The 17698-nt window shown below is 32.7% G+C and overlaps 2 protein-coding genes across 2 annotated transcripts in view; both read right to left on the minus strand.

Moving 5' to 3' along the window:
* Window positions 1-4054, minus strand: part of LOC143229687 (1,5-anhydro-D-fructose reductase-like) — a 28823-nt gene extending 24769 nt beyond the window's left edge. The window contains exons 1-2 of the mRNA XM_076462392.1: window positions 3901-4054; window positions 3561-3729 (exon numbers count right to left, since the gene is read on the minus strand). Of these exons, the coding sequence (XP_076318507.1) occupies window positions 3561-3683 (123 nt within the window). The 5' untranslated portion in view covers window positions 3684-3729; window positions 3901-4054. The remainder of the gene's footprint in view (window positions 1-3560; window positions 3730-3900) is intronic.
* Window positions 4055-13219: 9165 nt separating this feature from the next.
* The window catches only part of LOC143229688 (1,5-anhydro-D-fructose reductase-like), a 28505-nt gene continuing 24026 nt past the window's right edge, over window positions 13220-17698 (minus strand). Inside the window, exon 7 of the mRNA XM_076462396.1 lies at window positions 13220-13369. Coding sequence (XP_076318511.1) covers window positions 13267-13369 — 103 coding nt within the window. The 3' untranslated portion in view covers window positions 13220-13266. The remainder of the gene's footprint in view (window positions 13370-17698) is intronic.

The raw sequence follows: 17698 nt of genomic DNA on the forward strand, positions 1-17698 counted from the left end.
AACGACTCTTGAAGATAGTGAAGAACTTTATCTCGATGATGCCCTCCATTTGGCAGCTGGAATTATACAGAAGTATCTATATCATGATTAAGTTAGAAGAAAAGAACAAAATGCTGCCAAAATTGACATGTTTAAACTAATGCTGAGAGCAACATATTGTAATTATATGTCCTACGAAGCTATACTGGGAGAATTTTACACTTGACCATTACATCAGAGTGGCTGTATGTGACAGAATCGTCCACCAACTCTTGAAATATTAAAAACGGTTTAGTGACACGGTGGAAGAATCCCTCCATCATTTTGGATAACAAAATGATAAAAAAAACAATTTATATTTTGAAACATTTTTTTTAGCTAAATACACTTTGCCTCCTGCTGAAGGTCTAAGCTCACAAAAAGCATTTAAACTGGAGCTCCAAGATATACATCCAATTTGATTAGGTTTTATAGAGTTACTGAATATAAGAGTAAATTCCGTAAACCATATTACTGATTCTTCTCAGATGTATAGTCTTTCCCAACGTCTATCTAGCTTTGAAAATTGCTCTATCTTGCAATATGAAATATTTAGCCACTCTATGTCACTTTGATGAAATCCAATCTTATCAGAGGTAATACCAAGCGACTTTTCACTTTTCAGCTGGTTTAAGTCTTTCACACCTGAATTCATCTATAATTTTTCTATTCTTCAAATCCATGAAAGCCCATCTAACCATTAATTATTTAGGATATGCCAGTGTTCCATTCCAGTTTATCGCAATTACTTGATGCAGATTTATTTCTAATAACTCCTGGTATTATTATTTCACTTCTTGGTGATATAAAGACTGCTCTCTTTCTCAATTCTTGTTCATCCTCTATTGAGATAATTGCTTTGTAGTGCACATGGATTTCCTAGCAACAACTGTGAAGATACTTGGAGCTATCATAACTTTGCAGCTATGTCTCCACAATAAATCAGTAGTCACTACGTCAGTTACAATGTATCATGACGTATGGAAACGTTTCTTACAGTAAAGGCAACTATTATCTTTTTGGAACTTTAATTTCACGTACTCTTGGCATCACTCCCTCCTTCCTTTATATCTGGATGCATATTCTTACCTTTCATTACCAAACCACGATTACATTCATTCAATATACCATAAAATATTATACTAGTAAGCCTACAGACACGCGAAACGTTTTTCTAAAACTATAAGTTTCCAAACTATCACGAGTGAAAGCTGATATACCAATAGTGCTCGATATGATTACTTTATATGTTGTATGATGTATCGCCCCCGGAGAGTACAGCGGTATGTCTCCGGATTTACAACGCTAAAATCAGGGTTCGATTCCTTTCGTTGGGCTGAGCAGATAGCCCGATGTGGCTTTGCTATAAGAAAACACACACAAACACATATATGATGTATTTAGTTGTTCATCTGCAACAGAAATTAATTCAAGTTACATTGCCACCTGAGAGCTTTCATTAATGATGTACACCTACTTTTCCTATTCACATCTCTATGACACCTATCAGTTGATCACACTCCAACAAATCTGTCAAAACATGTGGAACTTCCAAGAACGATAACTGGTCGAGCCTTTCCGAATATTACATAAACGCTCATATTTCCTTCATACGATATTCTGGAACTTTACTATAGATACCTTCTACAGGATTGTCACCCAAACCTGTTAGATAAGAAAGCTTCCAATGTTTTATAGTTTCCTTAGTTCTCAGCTGTAAAATACTTAATGTTGAAGATGAGCATTTTAAATGGGCAGAAAGATGAATAGCTTGTTTGCTATGATTCCTTGAAATCCTTCTAAAAATTATTTTTAGCTGAGCCTGACATGTCTCTTATGTTACTTTTCTACTATAATCTGGTGGTTTCTCGACTGGGCAATGAAGTTGAAATAGCAAGCTAAGTTTTGTAAATGTATCTGTTACTGACAGCACCAGAGTAGGCCAGGAAGATCCTGTAGTAGCATGTTAAACATCAATACTGATAGATCAAATATGTTCTCCTATTCCATATCTGATTGGACAGCTACAGAAATAGGAGTAACTGGTTTGATTTTTGCATTCACCAGTTCGTCATTCAAATACGTCATTGATGTTATCTTCTACTTTGTTCACCATGCTGTTATAGTCTTTCTGCACAGAATAGGTTTTTTATTCGCAACCCTTATTTAATCTCTATGGACATATTCACTGATCTTAGTTTCAATAGGAACTTTTTTCTAAATCATTCTTCAAATATTACATCTTTCCTTTACTTTCTCTTTTAAGTTATTTCATACCTTTTGATCTTTTAATTTTTTATTAATTTTTTCTTCACCTTTAAATTTTCTACTGCTATCTTCATTTTGTGCAGTCACTTCCATTAAAGTTCTGATTTAGATATGCATCGGATTGCCATCTTAAATTTCAATCACAGTCCTATTTTAGTTTAACCAAAATAATTCCACTTGTTGCATTGGGGTTGTATCTTATTTTATCTTTGAGCATAATGTTTTAGATTATTTGGTAAAAATAATGCAAAATCCAGTTTATTTAATGATAACAAATGAACTTATTCCTTCGTTAACGTTTGCTACAGACTATATTTATCTTCACTATATTTTAGGCCAAAATTGACAAATATGGTTTTATTTAAAACATTCAGAGGCTGATGGTAAAGCCCCTCCACCTCCAGTGGCATGTCAATGGATTTAAAGCTAGTAACCATGTTTCGATATTTGAGGTGAGCACAGCACAGATTGCCCACTGTGTAGCTTTATTTTAGTTACAAACAAACAAACAAACTACTGGTTAATCTACTAATTTGATTTACTTTGATAAATAAACAAACACATAACAGATTGAGTAACTAAACAGCACTATCATTGAATAATGTTTTCACATTAAACTCACATGGTTAATCAACGATTATTCATCTTTATATCGTGCTTTTATGTCTGTATACACTTTGAAATTTACGATTAATTCATAATTAGCTCCCTCTATAAAACATCAAAGCTAATTCTTTTTAAATAAAGCTTACAAAATACTAAACAGTGTAATATATTAACTGATGTTACATTCCATATTACTGTTTGTTTGTATTTTAATTTCGCGCAAAGCTACACGAGGGCTATTTGTGCTAGCCGTCCCAAATATTGCGGTGTAAGACTAGAGGAAAGGTAGCCATTCATCACCACCCAGTGCCAACTCTTTTACTAACGTAAATTTATAACATCCCACAGCTAAGAGGGCGTTCCCGTTTGGTGTAACGGTGATTCAAACCCGAGACCCTCAGATTACGGGTGAATCACCTTATCCACCTGGCCATGCCGGGCGCAATTAGTATTTGATATCAGTTTATTGGTTAGCAAAGAACATCAACCCTTTCTTTATAAATAAATTACAATAAATACACTTAACAAGCATGTATTAGTATCACTTTCAAAATACGAAAAACAAAGCTTACGATAAAATATTGTAGATAAACTAGTGTATTTATTTATTTTTCTAGAACACGAACTCTGTGAAACTAAACGAAATAAGAGGATAATATTAACTTTACCTTAGACACAACGAAAATGTCTTCTCGTTTCAACTTCCCAGCATCAAATACTTTTTTTAAAGCATTTCCAATATCTTTTTTCGTTCGTGTAGGCCCAAGCAGTGTCAATATGACGATATCCATATTCAATCGCGGTTTCAACTGCTGCTTCTAATTCACCAGCTTTAGCCTAACAATTAAGAAAACAATATTAGAAACATTTTATAACTGTACACATATTACTCGACAATCATGCGGGTTCTTTTCTACCAGTTGTATTAAAGAACATTAGAATACACTAGATAAAACAAAATACTATCCAAATTTATTTTTAAAAGTATAATTACAAATACATGATCACCTGCCATGTGCCCAAGCCAATAATGGGCATGTGAGCTCCGTTATTAAGTTTAACATAGTGTGGAAACGATGCCATTTTACACGATTCGCTCACATGCAATGAAAAACTACCACGTCGTATCTACTTACACTTGTTTTATATATGGCCATGAATAGTGATAACTGCTGCGTCATTTATCTCGTATGCGTAACTTAACCATTTTTTGTTTTGTTTGTTTTTGAGTGTAAGACTAGAGGAACGGCAGCTAGTCATTACCATCCATTAAAGAAAGTGCTCTATTGGGTATAACATAAAACTTTTTATTACTGATAGCTGTTGAATCTAATAGTGCTAGGTTAACCTGATATATAATAGTAGCCATGAACATTAGGCTCAGCAGATGATGAACAACTATAATTAGGCTCCTTGTTTACTTGAACCATCTAACGTCGGTCCAATATATAAACATTGTTTAAAACTGAAACATAACTCACGGAAACTTTCTTTATCTACTTCTTACCAGATATTATTCAACTTACTTTATATTACTTAAGTTTACTAACATATAAGATTCATCGTTTGTCATATCATGATATTTCGCTCCAACACAATTTAAATATTGTTATGAATGCCCTCAGTTTATTTGTCCTCGTTGCATACTGAGTTGTGTGATATACAGGAGGTGAACAAAAAAGTGACCCCTTAAAAATGTTAGTTTCTTAGATCTTTTATTAGATAACAGAAAAATATTTAAAACTTCATGTTTGTAGACATGCTCAAAGAGATCTGTTCAAATATGACCTAAAATCCTAATTTTAACACTGACTTTTCTAAATACCTGGACTTTTATGATTTGAGTTACATTTTATTGTAAAAATGTTGTAACCTGATGTAGTTTTTTAGATCATTTCTAATTAGCCTACAAAATGTTCAAATAGGTTTCACTGCAATAATCGAACGTAAAAAGGAAACTCAAAGTAACATAAACCAGTTTCACAAGTTGTTAATTAGTTTTCATTCCCTTGTGTTTGTGTACTGCTTCACATCAACGTGACATGTTTTCAATGAGTTTATGTAGATATTGCTGAGTGATGGATAGCCATCCTTCTTTAAATATTTTCAAAAAGTCCATCTTTCATAATTGGCTTGTGATCTTTCATTAATTGGTTTAAATTAGCAAATAAATTTTCAATCGGATTGATATCAGGTGATTAATCTGGTCATTACATAACATTAATTATCCTTCTTCTAAGATATATTTTAATGACTTCAAAATGCAGGTAAATTTAGAGGCTAACTGGAATACCATATACAGCAGGTGCACAATACTTTTGTATGAAAACATTTAACTGAAATAATTGTATTCACGAAAGCTTGTGTTAAAATTAGTATGTGAGATCATATTTAAACATATCTTGTCGAATATGTTCTAGAAGCAAATAGTTTTACATAATTTTGTGTTATCTGATAAAAGATATAACATATTAACAATATTTCCAGGGGTTATATTTTTCCACCCCTTGTAAATTCACAAAATTACTTATTTTACATTATTTATTACTTACTCCCTCCCTTCTTGCGCTGTCTGAATTTAAGATATAATTACGGTCTTGTACAGAAAATGAAGTGAATTTAAAATGCCTCAATTCCGATTTCTGGCTACATTTAATTAAGAAAACATCTGTACGTTGTGTACGTAACAACTTGAAAAATCAGACCGAAGACTAGAACTATAGACCAGACTGGTGGTTGATCTTGTGACAGTTCTATAATTTCGAAAATATGTTAATCTGTTCCTGTTTGACATAACAGAGCATTATATACAATATTCTGTAGAGATATACCTCCCATGTCAAGAAGTAGATCACCAATAAACTTAATAATTTTTGCCGTTAATAGTTCTCCTCGATACAAATCTGAAAATGATAACTACGTACTACAGTATTCAAAAAACAAAATATCGATAAAGTTGGAACTGATTGCGTATATAAAATGGATCATAACTCTCAAAGGTAGATATTTGTGATAGAGTGAACCATGTTACTTTGCTGAAAGAAGGCGTGAATTACATCTTTTCTTTTATAAAGAGATGAGTTTATGAACACCGGCACTTTAGAAAACCAGCTTACGGAAAGACATTAAAGTCAGTAATAGAGTTACTAGACCCGTCATACAATTAAGTTACATAATTAGGAATTAACAAAATATTTTCATGAAAAGGTACAAAGAATAACATTTAAATATGTCAATTACACAAAATCTGTCATATCCATTACTAATGAGACACAACATCAGAGTTCTGCATCATCATTACCAATGAACCGAATCATCAGTTATTATAACTGTTCAAGTTATGTTTGATTCTTCGGACCTCCAGTTATTGTAACTGTTGAAGTTACGTTTGATTCTTCGAATTACCAGTTATTATAACTGTTGAAAATATTTTGATTCTACGAATCACCAATTATTATAACTGTTGAAATTATATCTGATTCTTTTCTGCTCTGGCAAGAAGGTTTTATTTTATTGCAACTCAGTTTAGAATCAGTGTTTTGTATAATTTATTCTTAAATAAAGCATATTGTCATAAGTTCTTAATTCTATGGCACTGGGCACAAAAGTTATTGAATACAGAAAAAAAAAATTAGTTCCTAATCTGATCAAGTTTAAAAATTTTATCGTCTCAGTACAAACATGAATCATTGATGTTTGTTTATCGCATTCAATAACTTGAAACCAAATCAAAGCTGGAGTTTTCTAAATTATTGTAACAAAGTAGTGTTTAACGGCACGATGTGGAAAACTTACTATTTGTTCGTTGGTCTTTTGAAGATATATTGCAGATTGTTCCAGAATAGTCAATAGACTGTCTATTTCAGTTGAGGTAAGTTGTAATATACCATTCGATGTTTTTCTTTGTAGGGTTTCTTTTTCGAGCTAAAACAACTAGATAAATGTCTCGATGGTTGCTTTTGAACTAACTAAACCGTATAATAGTTTATACTCAGGACTAACACTTTTAATTCTGAAGAAAACAGAGTGTCAACATATAATCTGTTGTGGCTTATCAACAGTTTAGAGCTGACACAGTAAATAATACAGAAGTATTTCATGTGTCAATCAGATGATATTACGGAATGTTTGTGAGGCATGTGCTCTGATTACTTTAGATATCATAATAGTAAACTCAATAATTAAAATAATGTCATAAAATTTTGTTCAGGGTTAAAACAAGTCGCCAGCCTCATTGAATTTAAGAAAAACATTGGTTGGTTTGATCTTTTTTAATATTGAATTTCGCACCATGCTACATGAGAGCTATCCCCAATAGCTGTCCATAATTTAGCAGTGTAAGACTAGAGACAAGTCATCACCACCAACTCTTTGGCTAGTTTTTACCAACGAATAGTAGGATTGACCGTAAAATTATGACGCTTCAACGGTTGAAAAGATGAACATGTTTGGTGTGACGGGGATTCAAACCTGCGAACCTCAGATTACGAGTAGAGTGCTCAAACCAGTACAAATTGGACGCAAATCGGCAGCGAACAACAATTGCTTATTGAAAAATAAACCAACAAAATTCCTAGTGATATGTGTGTCGGAAAAACAGGCATTACTTCTCTTAGAGAATGGACAGATTCTTATATCCGAAGAAATTCATCTACCGGCTGTATTTGAATGAGGTTAGAACTTGCCCTGAGACTATTTATTAACACTAGTGGCTTATTTCACTGAAAGTTCTGCTAGCTCAACACAGCCCTATGAATTAAAGCTCACTGCAACATTCAATCATAGAATATTTTGATGATATATAGCTTTACAGAAGTTAAGGACATAATATGAAAACAACTTTTAATGTACAGATTGCAACAACCACTGGCGATATAAAACCTTGATGGAATCACATATTTGAGAACTACATTTTTACACTGTTTGATGATTACGTAAAGCCATCCAACACTTATTATTTTTTGAAAGAATATGTAAGATCCCTTTCAGATGAAAAATATTCATTCATTCACTTCACAAACATGTGTTGAAATCGAGGATTTAGAATCTTAGATCGCAAATGATGGTTTACATACAGGACTTTTATAAACTTACAAGACAATACTGAGTCTTGTCTAGAATGGAATATTGTATCGACGATCCAGATACACAAGGAGCAAATTAATTTTGAATTGATACTGTCACACGTCGCCCAAACTAACGCTCTCTTGTTTCTTGAGAGAAGTAATATTTATTTGCTAAATGATAATATATTTCTGTTATTTGGGTTGTTCAACTATTTCTTTTCTAAAAGAAACTTACAGAGTTTATCGCGGTAGGAACAACTTAGTGGAAAACTAATTAACCTCTCATGTGATGAGAGTCTATCTTTCTAGTACAAAATTAAACAAAAACTAATGTTGTACCTTATGTATTATTCTGTTATCCAATGAATACAATAGACAAGTTATTTGGCGATTTTTCAGAATTAGCTTCAATAGCTTATTATGTAACAACAGTAACGAACTATTTATCTTTTTCAATTATAAACACACTTCTGAACGCCTGAAAGGACATCATGCAGATTATTCTTGCTTTACGATTTATACTCGTTGATCAGATATTGTTCCTATCACATAAATATGGGTTTGTGGAAATGCCTTTTATCTAAATCATCCTTCAGATCGAGATCATTATCATAATGCCTTTTATCTAAACCATCCTTCTGATCGAGATCAGTATGATAATACCTTTTATCTAAATCATCCTTCTGGTTGATATCATTATCATAATACATTAAATTTATTCCTTTCTCATTGATCATCTGATTCTGTATTTCATGCTAATCCTGGTTGTCTTCTGTCAGGACAAATATTAATATCAAACTTTTATATGCTATCAGTACATCATTTTAGATTAGACACAGAAATAGAAGTTTAAAGTTATGTTTATTGTAAACATTTTCCTGGTTTCAAATGTTCTCTACAAATACCTTCTTCTGTGTGGGTATTTGGGTATGTTAATTTTTGAATACCCAGAAGGGTCAAGTGCACGAGACTTCTTCCTCCATCACTAACTTTCATGTCGTCTACTAGTTAGAATTTGATGTTGTGTAGACTTTGGGCCAGAATATTCCACAGTACTCAAGCCCTTTTCAGGACAATGTCCATGTATCGTCTTGATTTGTCTTTTTTTTATCCATTATTTTATTTTTTATTTATATTCCATTTTTATCTTTTTTTTAATATTTCTCTTCGTTTTCTTGTTATTTTTTTCACTTTTAAATATATATTTTCCTTTTTTGATATATATTTATGGGAAAAATGAAATAATAATAATAAAAGTAAAGAAAAGAAAAAATAAGTCAATAAATAAAAATAAAATAAAACTAGTTTTAAGCGTCTGGTGCATGGTGGCCAGCTTGATTTGTATTTCAACTCCCGGATTACGAAAGATCTGGGTGTTGACCTAGTTTCAGGCTAGTGTATGGTTATGTTTCCTGTTTAAAAAGCGTCCGAAGGCCATCTTTTCAACTACATGTATCTATTCAGCGGTTCCTGTCCTTGAACAAGGACCTCGCCGCGGGGCAGACGTTATATTTTTTTAATCTTGTCTTGGGGTAAAGAAATATATTTCCATTGCTAATTGAGGCTGGTTGAAAATTCCGGGAATGCCTTGTAAAATAATCGCGTTTTTCGGTAGTTTAGTTGAACTTTTTAAGTGTGTTTCTGTATTTGTTAGTACTTGTTTTTCGTGTTTTTTTTCTGACTTGTAGTCTTCACTAGCATGAATCCTTCGTCGTCAGAACTAGCTTAATTACGTACTGAGTTAGCGTTTGTTTCAATATCCATGGTGGGGTTTTGATTACTTATGCTACTAATCGTTTGGTTTATATTTACTAAAGCATTGTCGATCGGTGTAGCCTCAGCTTCACTGTCTACAGTAGTTAAATTAATATTTTCTTTACTTACTTTGCATATTTTTCTTTTTTTCTGGCTTTAGTAGTTGTATCTTCAAGTGGGGAAGTTTCAAATTTCTGATCGTTTTTAGAAAATTGTATTAAGGTTTTCAATTGTAAATTTTCATTTAAAATTTGACCACCTACACTAGACTACCTTTTTGTTGCTGTTGAGCACGAACCCTGGCCTTCCACGGTCGACGTCATTTCGTCATTCACTTTATTTGTTTGCTCCGGTATCCTGTTCTGTATGGCTCGTAGCTTCGCCAACTTAATCAAACTTTTAGGTTTTGTTTCTTGTTCTTGTTGATGTAGCTTTTCTTCTGTCCTTGTAGTCTTTTCTTGCAGTTGACTGGTGTGTAGCCCAGGTAAAATTGTTTCACTCAATAGGTTCTCCAGGAGACCGAAATAAGTTCGTAATACTCTTAAAACTTAAGAGCCTGAAAAATATCGACTTGTCTCGTCTCTCACCAACAAAAGAATCTACAAATACCTTCTTCTGTGTGGGTATTTGAGTATGTTAACTTTTGGATTCCCAGGAGGGTCAGGTGCACGAGACCACTTCCTTCTTCCCTAACTTTTTTGTCGTCTACTTGTTGGAATGTGTTGTTGGGTAGACTTTGGGCCAGATTATTCCACAGTACTCAGGCCCTTTTTAGAGCAATATCCATGTATAGTCTTATTTGCCCCTTTTTTTTACTATTATTTTTAATATTTTTATTCGTTTTCTAGTTGTTTTTTTCACTTTTATATATATAATTTTTTTCATATATGTTTATCGGAGGAGTGAAATACTACTAATAAAATTAAAAAAATAAAATAAAAATAAACGAAGGATAAAATAAATAATGAAGAAAAATAATGAAAGGTAAAATAAAATAAAACTAGTTTTAAGTGTCTAGTGCGTGGTGACCAGCTTGTTTTATATTTCTTACATATATATTTATAGGAGAGAGGTACTTAGAACTATGCTCATCATGTACGTAGTCTCTATCGAGATCACACATTAAATCATTTTTATGCCAATTCTTATTAAAATAATTCAGTGCATTATGCAAGATTATTACAGATATTGTTTTTATGTTTGCATACTTGTGTATGAATGTGGATGAAGTGCTCTGTGGTACTTTATAGGCTGAGGTTAAGATTGAATTTTGTATTTTTTGTACTTTGTGTAATTGTTTTTGTGTTATGTTTATCCAAGCAGTAAATGCTTTTTCTATTATAGGTCTGATGTATGTTTTATAGATATTTATTATATCATCGGGTGATGTTCCTTGATTTTTACCTGAAAGACTTCTTGTATAATTTGCTCTTTTCCAAATTCTTATCAGGATATTGTTAGTACGCTCTATCTACGTTAATTTAGTATCACATGTTAATCCTAAAAATTTTCCAGAAGTATCAGTCTGTAAAAGTGATCCATTCATGTATAACTTGGGTGGATATTTTTTTTTCAGTTTATTTAATCTGCTGAAAGATATTATTTGGGTTTTCGGAATATTAATTTTTATTCTATATTTTTGGTAGTATTCTATATTATTTAGTACTGGTTGTAGGTTGGATGCTGCGAATGATGGAGTTAGGGCACTTTTCCAGACTGCTACATCGTCAGTCAGCAAATTGTGATGCAAAACCTAAACGTAGGTCCGACAGTGACATGTTACTCACATACATGATAAATAATATAGAGCTAATTACTCCTCCCTGCGGGACTCCCACCTCGGGTGAAAAGGACCCTGAGTGGGCCACATTCACATCAATTTTACACGTTCTGTTATCCAGGAAGTTAGATCGCCATCGAATAATTAATTCCCTGTGGCATAGCCATATCCGTTAACAGATGGCGTAATCCGTTATGCTACACCGTGTCAAATGTTTTATCAATGTGGGGAAAGCAAGCTACAGTGCATTCGTTTTTGTTGAAACTGTCTGAAACTGATTCTGTTAGTTTGATTAGATGGTCCATAGTTTGTCTGTATTTTCTAAATCCATTTTGAATTTCGGGTAGTTTTAATTTAATTCTAAGTATATAGATAGTCCATTACTAATTATTCTTTCTAAAATTTTGCCGATGCAACTGGTTAGGTTAATTGGGCGGTAATTGTTTGGTTTATTCTATGGCTTTCCTTCTTTCTGGAACATTAATATTACTGCTTCCTTCCAAGAAACAGGGATATATCCAGCTAATAATGATAGGTTAAATAAAGCTGTTAGGTGTTCATATAATTTCTGAGTACCGTGTTTTAGGAGGATAGCTTGGATATCATCTTCTCCAGGAGCTTTGTTTTTTTGTGAGGTCCGGCATGGCCAAGCGTGTTACGGCGTGCGACTCATAATCAGAGAGTCGCGGGTTCGCATCCCCGTCGCGCCAAACATGCTCGCCCTTTCAGCCGTGGGGGCGTTATAATGTTACGTTCAATAACACTATTCGTTGGTTAAAGACTAGTCCAAAAGTTGGCGGTGGGTACTGATGACTAGCTGCCTTCCCTCTAGTCTTACACTGCTGAATTAGGGACGGCTAGCACAGATAACCCTCGTGTAGCTTTGTGCGAAATTCAAAAACAAACAATTGTTTTTTTTGTTGTTTTTTAAAACTGTTTGTACTTCCGTTACTGTTATATTTTTATTAGTTGATGAGTGCTCCAGTCTATTGTTTTCTCTGGTTTTATTAATGTGTTTACTGGGAATTTTGGTGTGCATATGTTTTTGTTGTGTTCAATAAAGTTATTGACTTTATTGTAGAAGTATCTGTTCATGTCTGTTTCATGACGTGTTTTGAACGTGTTTTCCAGGTGGTTTCTAAATATCTCAGCTTTTTCTATGTTAGTGTACGCTGTTTTGCCATGTAGTTCGAGTGGTGGGTATTCTTTGTTGTTTTCCTATATTCGTGTATTTTTTCAATTGCACATAATTCTTTTGGATCTGTTTCTTGATTTAGTTCTCAGCAGAAGGTGTTCCAACTGTCTTTTTTTGTTCTCTGATTTGATGTCTTATTTTATTTTTTATAGTGTTTATAGTGTGGGGTTTCGATTTTGTATAAACTGTGTGCGTAGTTTTTTCTGTCTTTTATTAGGTGTATTATTTTTTGATGGGGTTGTTTTAAGTATGTTGTTGTGAAGTGTTTCTGTTTCGATATCGAGTTGTTGGCTGCATGTTTCAGACACTCAGAGATTATATGACTATACGCATCTATATCTGATGCTTCCGCGGCAAAATGTAGTACTTCACTTGGTAAAGTTTGGTAAAGGCCATTCCATGGTTAGATAACCTTCTCAAAATGTTGGAAGTAATTATCAGCTTCATTATCATTAAATGGTAGTACTTTAATATGATTTCAAAGCTTTCATTTTGCCTTGATCGATCAGAATAGTTTATAATTCCCATTGCTTTCAGTCTACTTTCTTTCTCAACTTTGATACGGGCTTGTTCGGTGTTTAGCGTTTCCTTTCTCTTTCAGCTTCGATACAGCCTTGTTCTTTATCTGCTTCTGTACGGTCTTGCTCCTTCTTAGCGTCCGTCGCTGGTAGAGCAGTAAGTCTAGGGATTTACAACGCTAAAATTAGAGGTTCGATTCCCTTCGGTAGACTCAGGAGATAGCCCAATGTGGCTTTGCTATAAAAACACTTTTACGGGCTTCCATACGGGCTTGACCTTTCTCTGCCTCAATGCGAGATTGTTTAAGATTGATTTGTTTGAGTTTTAGTTGGATTTCTAACTTATCTTTATTACTCAACTCTGATTGACTAGTGAAGTTACTAGAGTATTCCCCTCATGCTTCCACAGACAACAAACCATCATTGACTAATATTTCAACAATACATTTTAATTCATTTGTCTCAATTATTTCTTAACTTCTAAATCTAAAATTTTGGCAGCTTCGAGCAAATCACTTTTGTATATTTTTTTTAGTTGTTCAAGAAAACCTTGATAATCAAACATGATCAAATCTTGTTGGCACTGATAAATATAAATCGAATTATGATTTGACTTTTAATTTATTTCGATTTTTGTTTATCATTCAGATCTCGGACACGAGGCCTCAGTTTATTATATTTTACTATTTAAAATAATCGGAAAGTTTAATTTTAATTTAGAATTTTACTAAATGTTAATATGTGCCAACAAGACTGATACACACAATTTTCTTTGTTAACACAAAAATATCTTAATATACAAAAAACAATATAATTTATAGTAACGATTATTATAAATAGTTAATACAAATAATTATTTATATACAAAAATTTCACAAACTCAGAAACAATATTCAGTTTTCTATTTGGTCTGGAACTTAATATTTTATCAATAGTTCAGGTCTACGAGGCGCAAATTATTTTAAAATTGTTATACAGATATACTTAACTTCACAGAAATGCTAGCTAGTTCTATTCTTCTTTGGCCTAACACAGTTTGCAAGCTTACCTTTCACAGAGGAAAATAGATATATAATATCCTTGTAGAAATACTAAAATCGGAAGTTAATTCACTGAAACTAAACTGTTCGAAATCTATAAACATTCCTGATGAAATTCTGTAGTTTTTTCGATTAATAAGTGTTAACCACAATTATAGCTTCCAAGGCTTATTAGTATACTGATTGCAGCTGACAAACAATAATCTATCATTCTCTCGACTAGCTTTCATACTAATTAGGCGAGATTCTCAAACGTTAAAAAATATTCGAAGATACAATAGTATCTTTATAAACCATACATTGTTGATTCTTCCTCTGGAGAATCTTCTACAAATTTAGAGAAACTTGCGTCACATGCATCAAACTGAAACAAACATAGGTATTAAAATAAATGTATAACATTGAATCATTTACAGTTATTCAGAGACATTCAGAATCATTCTCCATTAAATGTATTAACAAATCTCTACTAATTAGTGAACTTATCCCAACTCTCTAAGACAAATCAGTTTCACTTAGAAATAACGCCCTATGGATAATATTTAAAGTACACGCTAATAATATTTAATACGCCACTATTCTTCAGCTACGTTCTCATACATATTTGACTAATTAAATTTCAATTTGATACTTTGTCCAAATACATGATGTTTGGCTTAAACGTTGTATCATAAATGAAAATATGAATGGTAGAAATAATCAAACATGACCTTAAAACAAATAAGTGACCTTCCTGTAAAATTTTACAACATTTACACAAATATAAATTCATTTAACTAATTACTTAATGTGAGGGGAAACGAAACTCAACACAACCATGATAAAAGCTGGAATATTTTCAACTCTGTACATAAGTAATGCCTTGCATATGTTAATAGTTTGCACTCGACGGCTTAAGAACAACCTGGTAATATTTGTTCATGATTTTAAGGATTTATTCCCAGTATAAGAATATAGAACATACTATAACAATTCTTACAGAATGCTATGATTTGGAAGTCGCTCAGGGATCGATAGAAACGCTTTCGACATATCTTAAAAATGTTCAATGTAAATGTAAGATTAATATTTTTTTATTCTTCTAAGAGAGCGAAAACTCCTAAGATTGCAATTTTTATATTTACATTTTTAGTAGAGATGAAACACTATTTAAGGACTTTTCTATCCTATATAGGATATACACGGGTATCGAAACTCGACTTCTAGCAATATTCTTGGATAGGAAATAAGAGTCATAAAACACCTGGGCATAAGAAACACGGGTGTCGAAAGCCGGTTTTTAGCGTTGTGAGTCCGCAGACATTCCGCTGAACCACTGGGGGTGCCATTCTTTCCGTGTAACTTACAGATCAAACTGTTTTGCCTTGGAAAAAATATAAACGATAAATTTATATTCAGATAGTTTATTTTCGAAATTAGTGCTAAATTACACGAAGGCTATCTGCGCTAGCCGTCTCTAATTTAGCAGTTTAGCATATTTGGTGAGATAGGGATTCGAACCTGCGACTCTCATATTACAAGTCAAGTGCCTTAACCATCTGGCCATGCGGGCCGCTAATCCACAGATGTCGAGAGGGAACGGAAATTAATAAATAAGTCTGGTGAACATAGCTATGTTACTACAAAATTAGAAATCTAGAAGTAATGAAACAATCCAACGAACTGAGATTTTTGCATAAAAACAACAACCGAATATGAATAATTTTCATTGACAAAACCTTTCAATAAACTTGTACATAACAAATAAGATGTTAGTTGGAAACACGGTCTAATAGAAATAACAGAGTTTCAAGAAACAGTTTTGTTAAGATAATCCAATGAGCTACTATTTTTGTGTCAATAAAATATTAGTACGAATTTCAAAGAAATGTGAAGTAGAAACAGAATACAGTATTTAGAAACATTATTTAAATAACAAATAATAGACGTGTTAAACAATTCACCAAGCTAGCATTTTTAGTCGAAAGAAACAATCAGTTTCAACTCATCAAAATCAAGAATGACTATTGTATTAATTTGTATTACGAAGTTCATAGAGACATCTCGTTACATGTCAACTACACCTATGATATTTTCAGAATACCATGTTCAGGTGATATCATATTATGATATTTGTTTAATGATGAAACTTAATGAAATGCTGAAAAAATTGTATCTTTAACTAAGATTTACAAAATATCAGGTGAATGAAGTTTTAAAACGTGTTTTCAGTGTAATGTAGGGAAAAACCTTTAAAGTTTGTATCGTTTTTACATCATAAGTAAAACAAATACTTAGCACAATAAAGCTAAAGTTTTTAACATTATACCACATGTAAATTTATACAGTTTATCGTGCAATAAAATTAGTATTCCACATAATCATGCTAAAATATAAAAACTCTAAAACTTTTACAATTTTTAGCAAAACAACTGTTTACGTTTTAAGAAACCAAGACACCGAAAGCGAAATGTACCAAATTCAAGTCGACATAACTCAGTTGAAGGTCATTTAGCGACTGTTGAAGGTCGTGAAGCACTTTATCTCAATGATTCCCTCCATTTAACAGCTAGAATTAAATAGAAAAGTCACGGAAACTCAACGTGCTGTTACCTGAAAGGAAATGTTTTAAGTTATGTGGAGACAATAATTGATATGTCCTACAACTCTACAGTGGGCATTTCTAGCCCTTCAGATTAACGTCAGAAGTGTAACTATATAAATTATTATATCTTTGTTTCCCTCATTAAATGTCTTTAAAAACTGTATCATTTTAATTATCTGGTACATGTTCACGTATTCTTTGTCTCAGTACCTTCTTTATTCATCTCTGAAGACATGTTTTGACCTTTCTTTACCAAATCAGAAATAAAATTGGCACCCCTAAAACCGTTTTTTTTCAACTTAATGTAAAGTGTTACTTCAATCAACCTATATATATGGATGTTTTTTCCTCAAATAATAGTTTTTTACATAACCTGAACTCTCAGGTCCTTTTACCTAAATACCTGAACTAGATGAAGTACTGCAGGTACACTTCACCTAAATACCTGAACTAGATGAAGTACTCTCAGGTACACTTTACCTAAATACCTGAACTAGATGAAGTACTCTCAGGTACACTTTACCTAAATACCTGAACTAGATGAAGTACTCCCAGGTACACTTTACCTAAATAGAAATAATTCTACAAATCTAAACACTGGTTTGAAATCATTGTGACTGAAGAAGAGAAAAAGGTGTAAAAATGGTAAATTAATTTGTATATAAAACTAGAATAAATAAACAAGTAAGCTTACTTCATTTGTAAACAACCCTACCCCGCTAGTACAAAGGTAAGTCTTCGGGTTTACAATGCTTCGTTCCCCCTCGTTGGGCTCAGCAGATGGCCCAATGTGGCTTTACTGTAAGAAAACACGCACATTCCTAAACAAGTTAATATCCCGAAACAGTTACTTCTGAATAAATACCTT

The sequence above is a fragment of the Tachypleus tridentatus genome, chromosome 10, assembly GCF_004210375.1.
Source record: "Tachypleus tridentatus isolate NWPU-2018 chromosome 10, ASM421037v1, whole genome shotgun sequence".
NCBI lineage: Eukaryota > Metazoa > Arthropoda > Merostomata > Xiphosura > Limulidae > Tachypleus > Tachypleus tridentatus.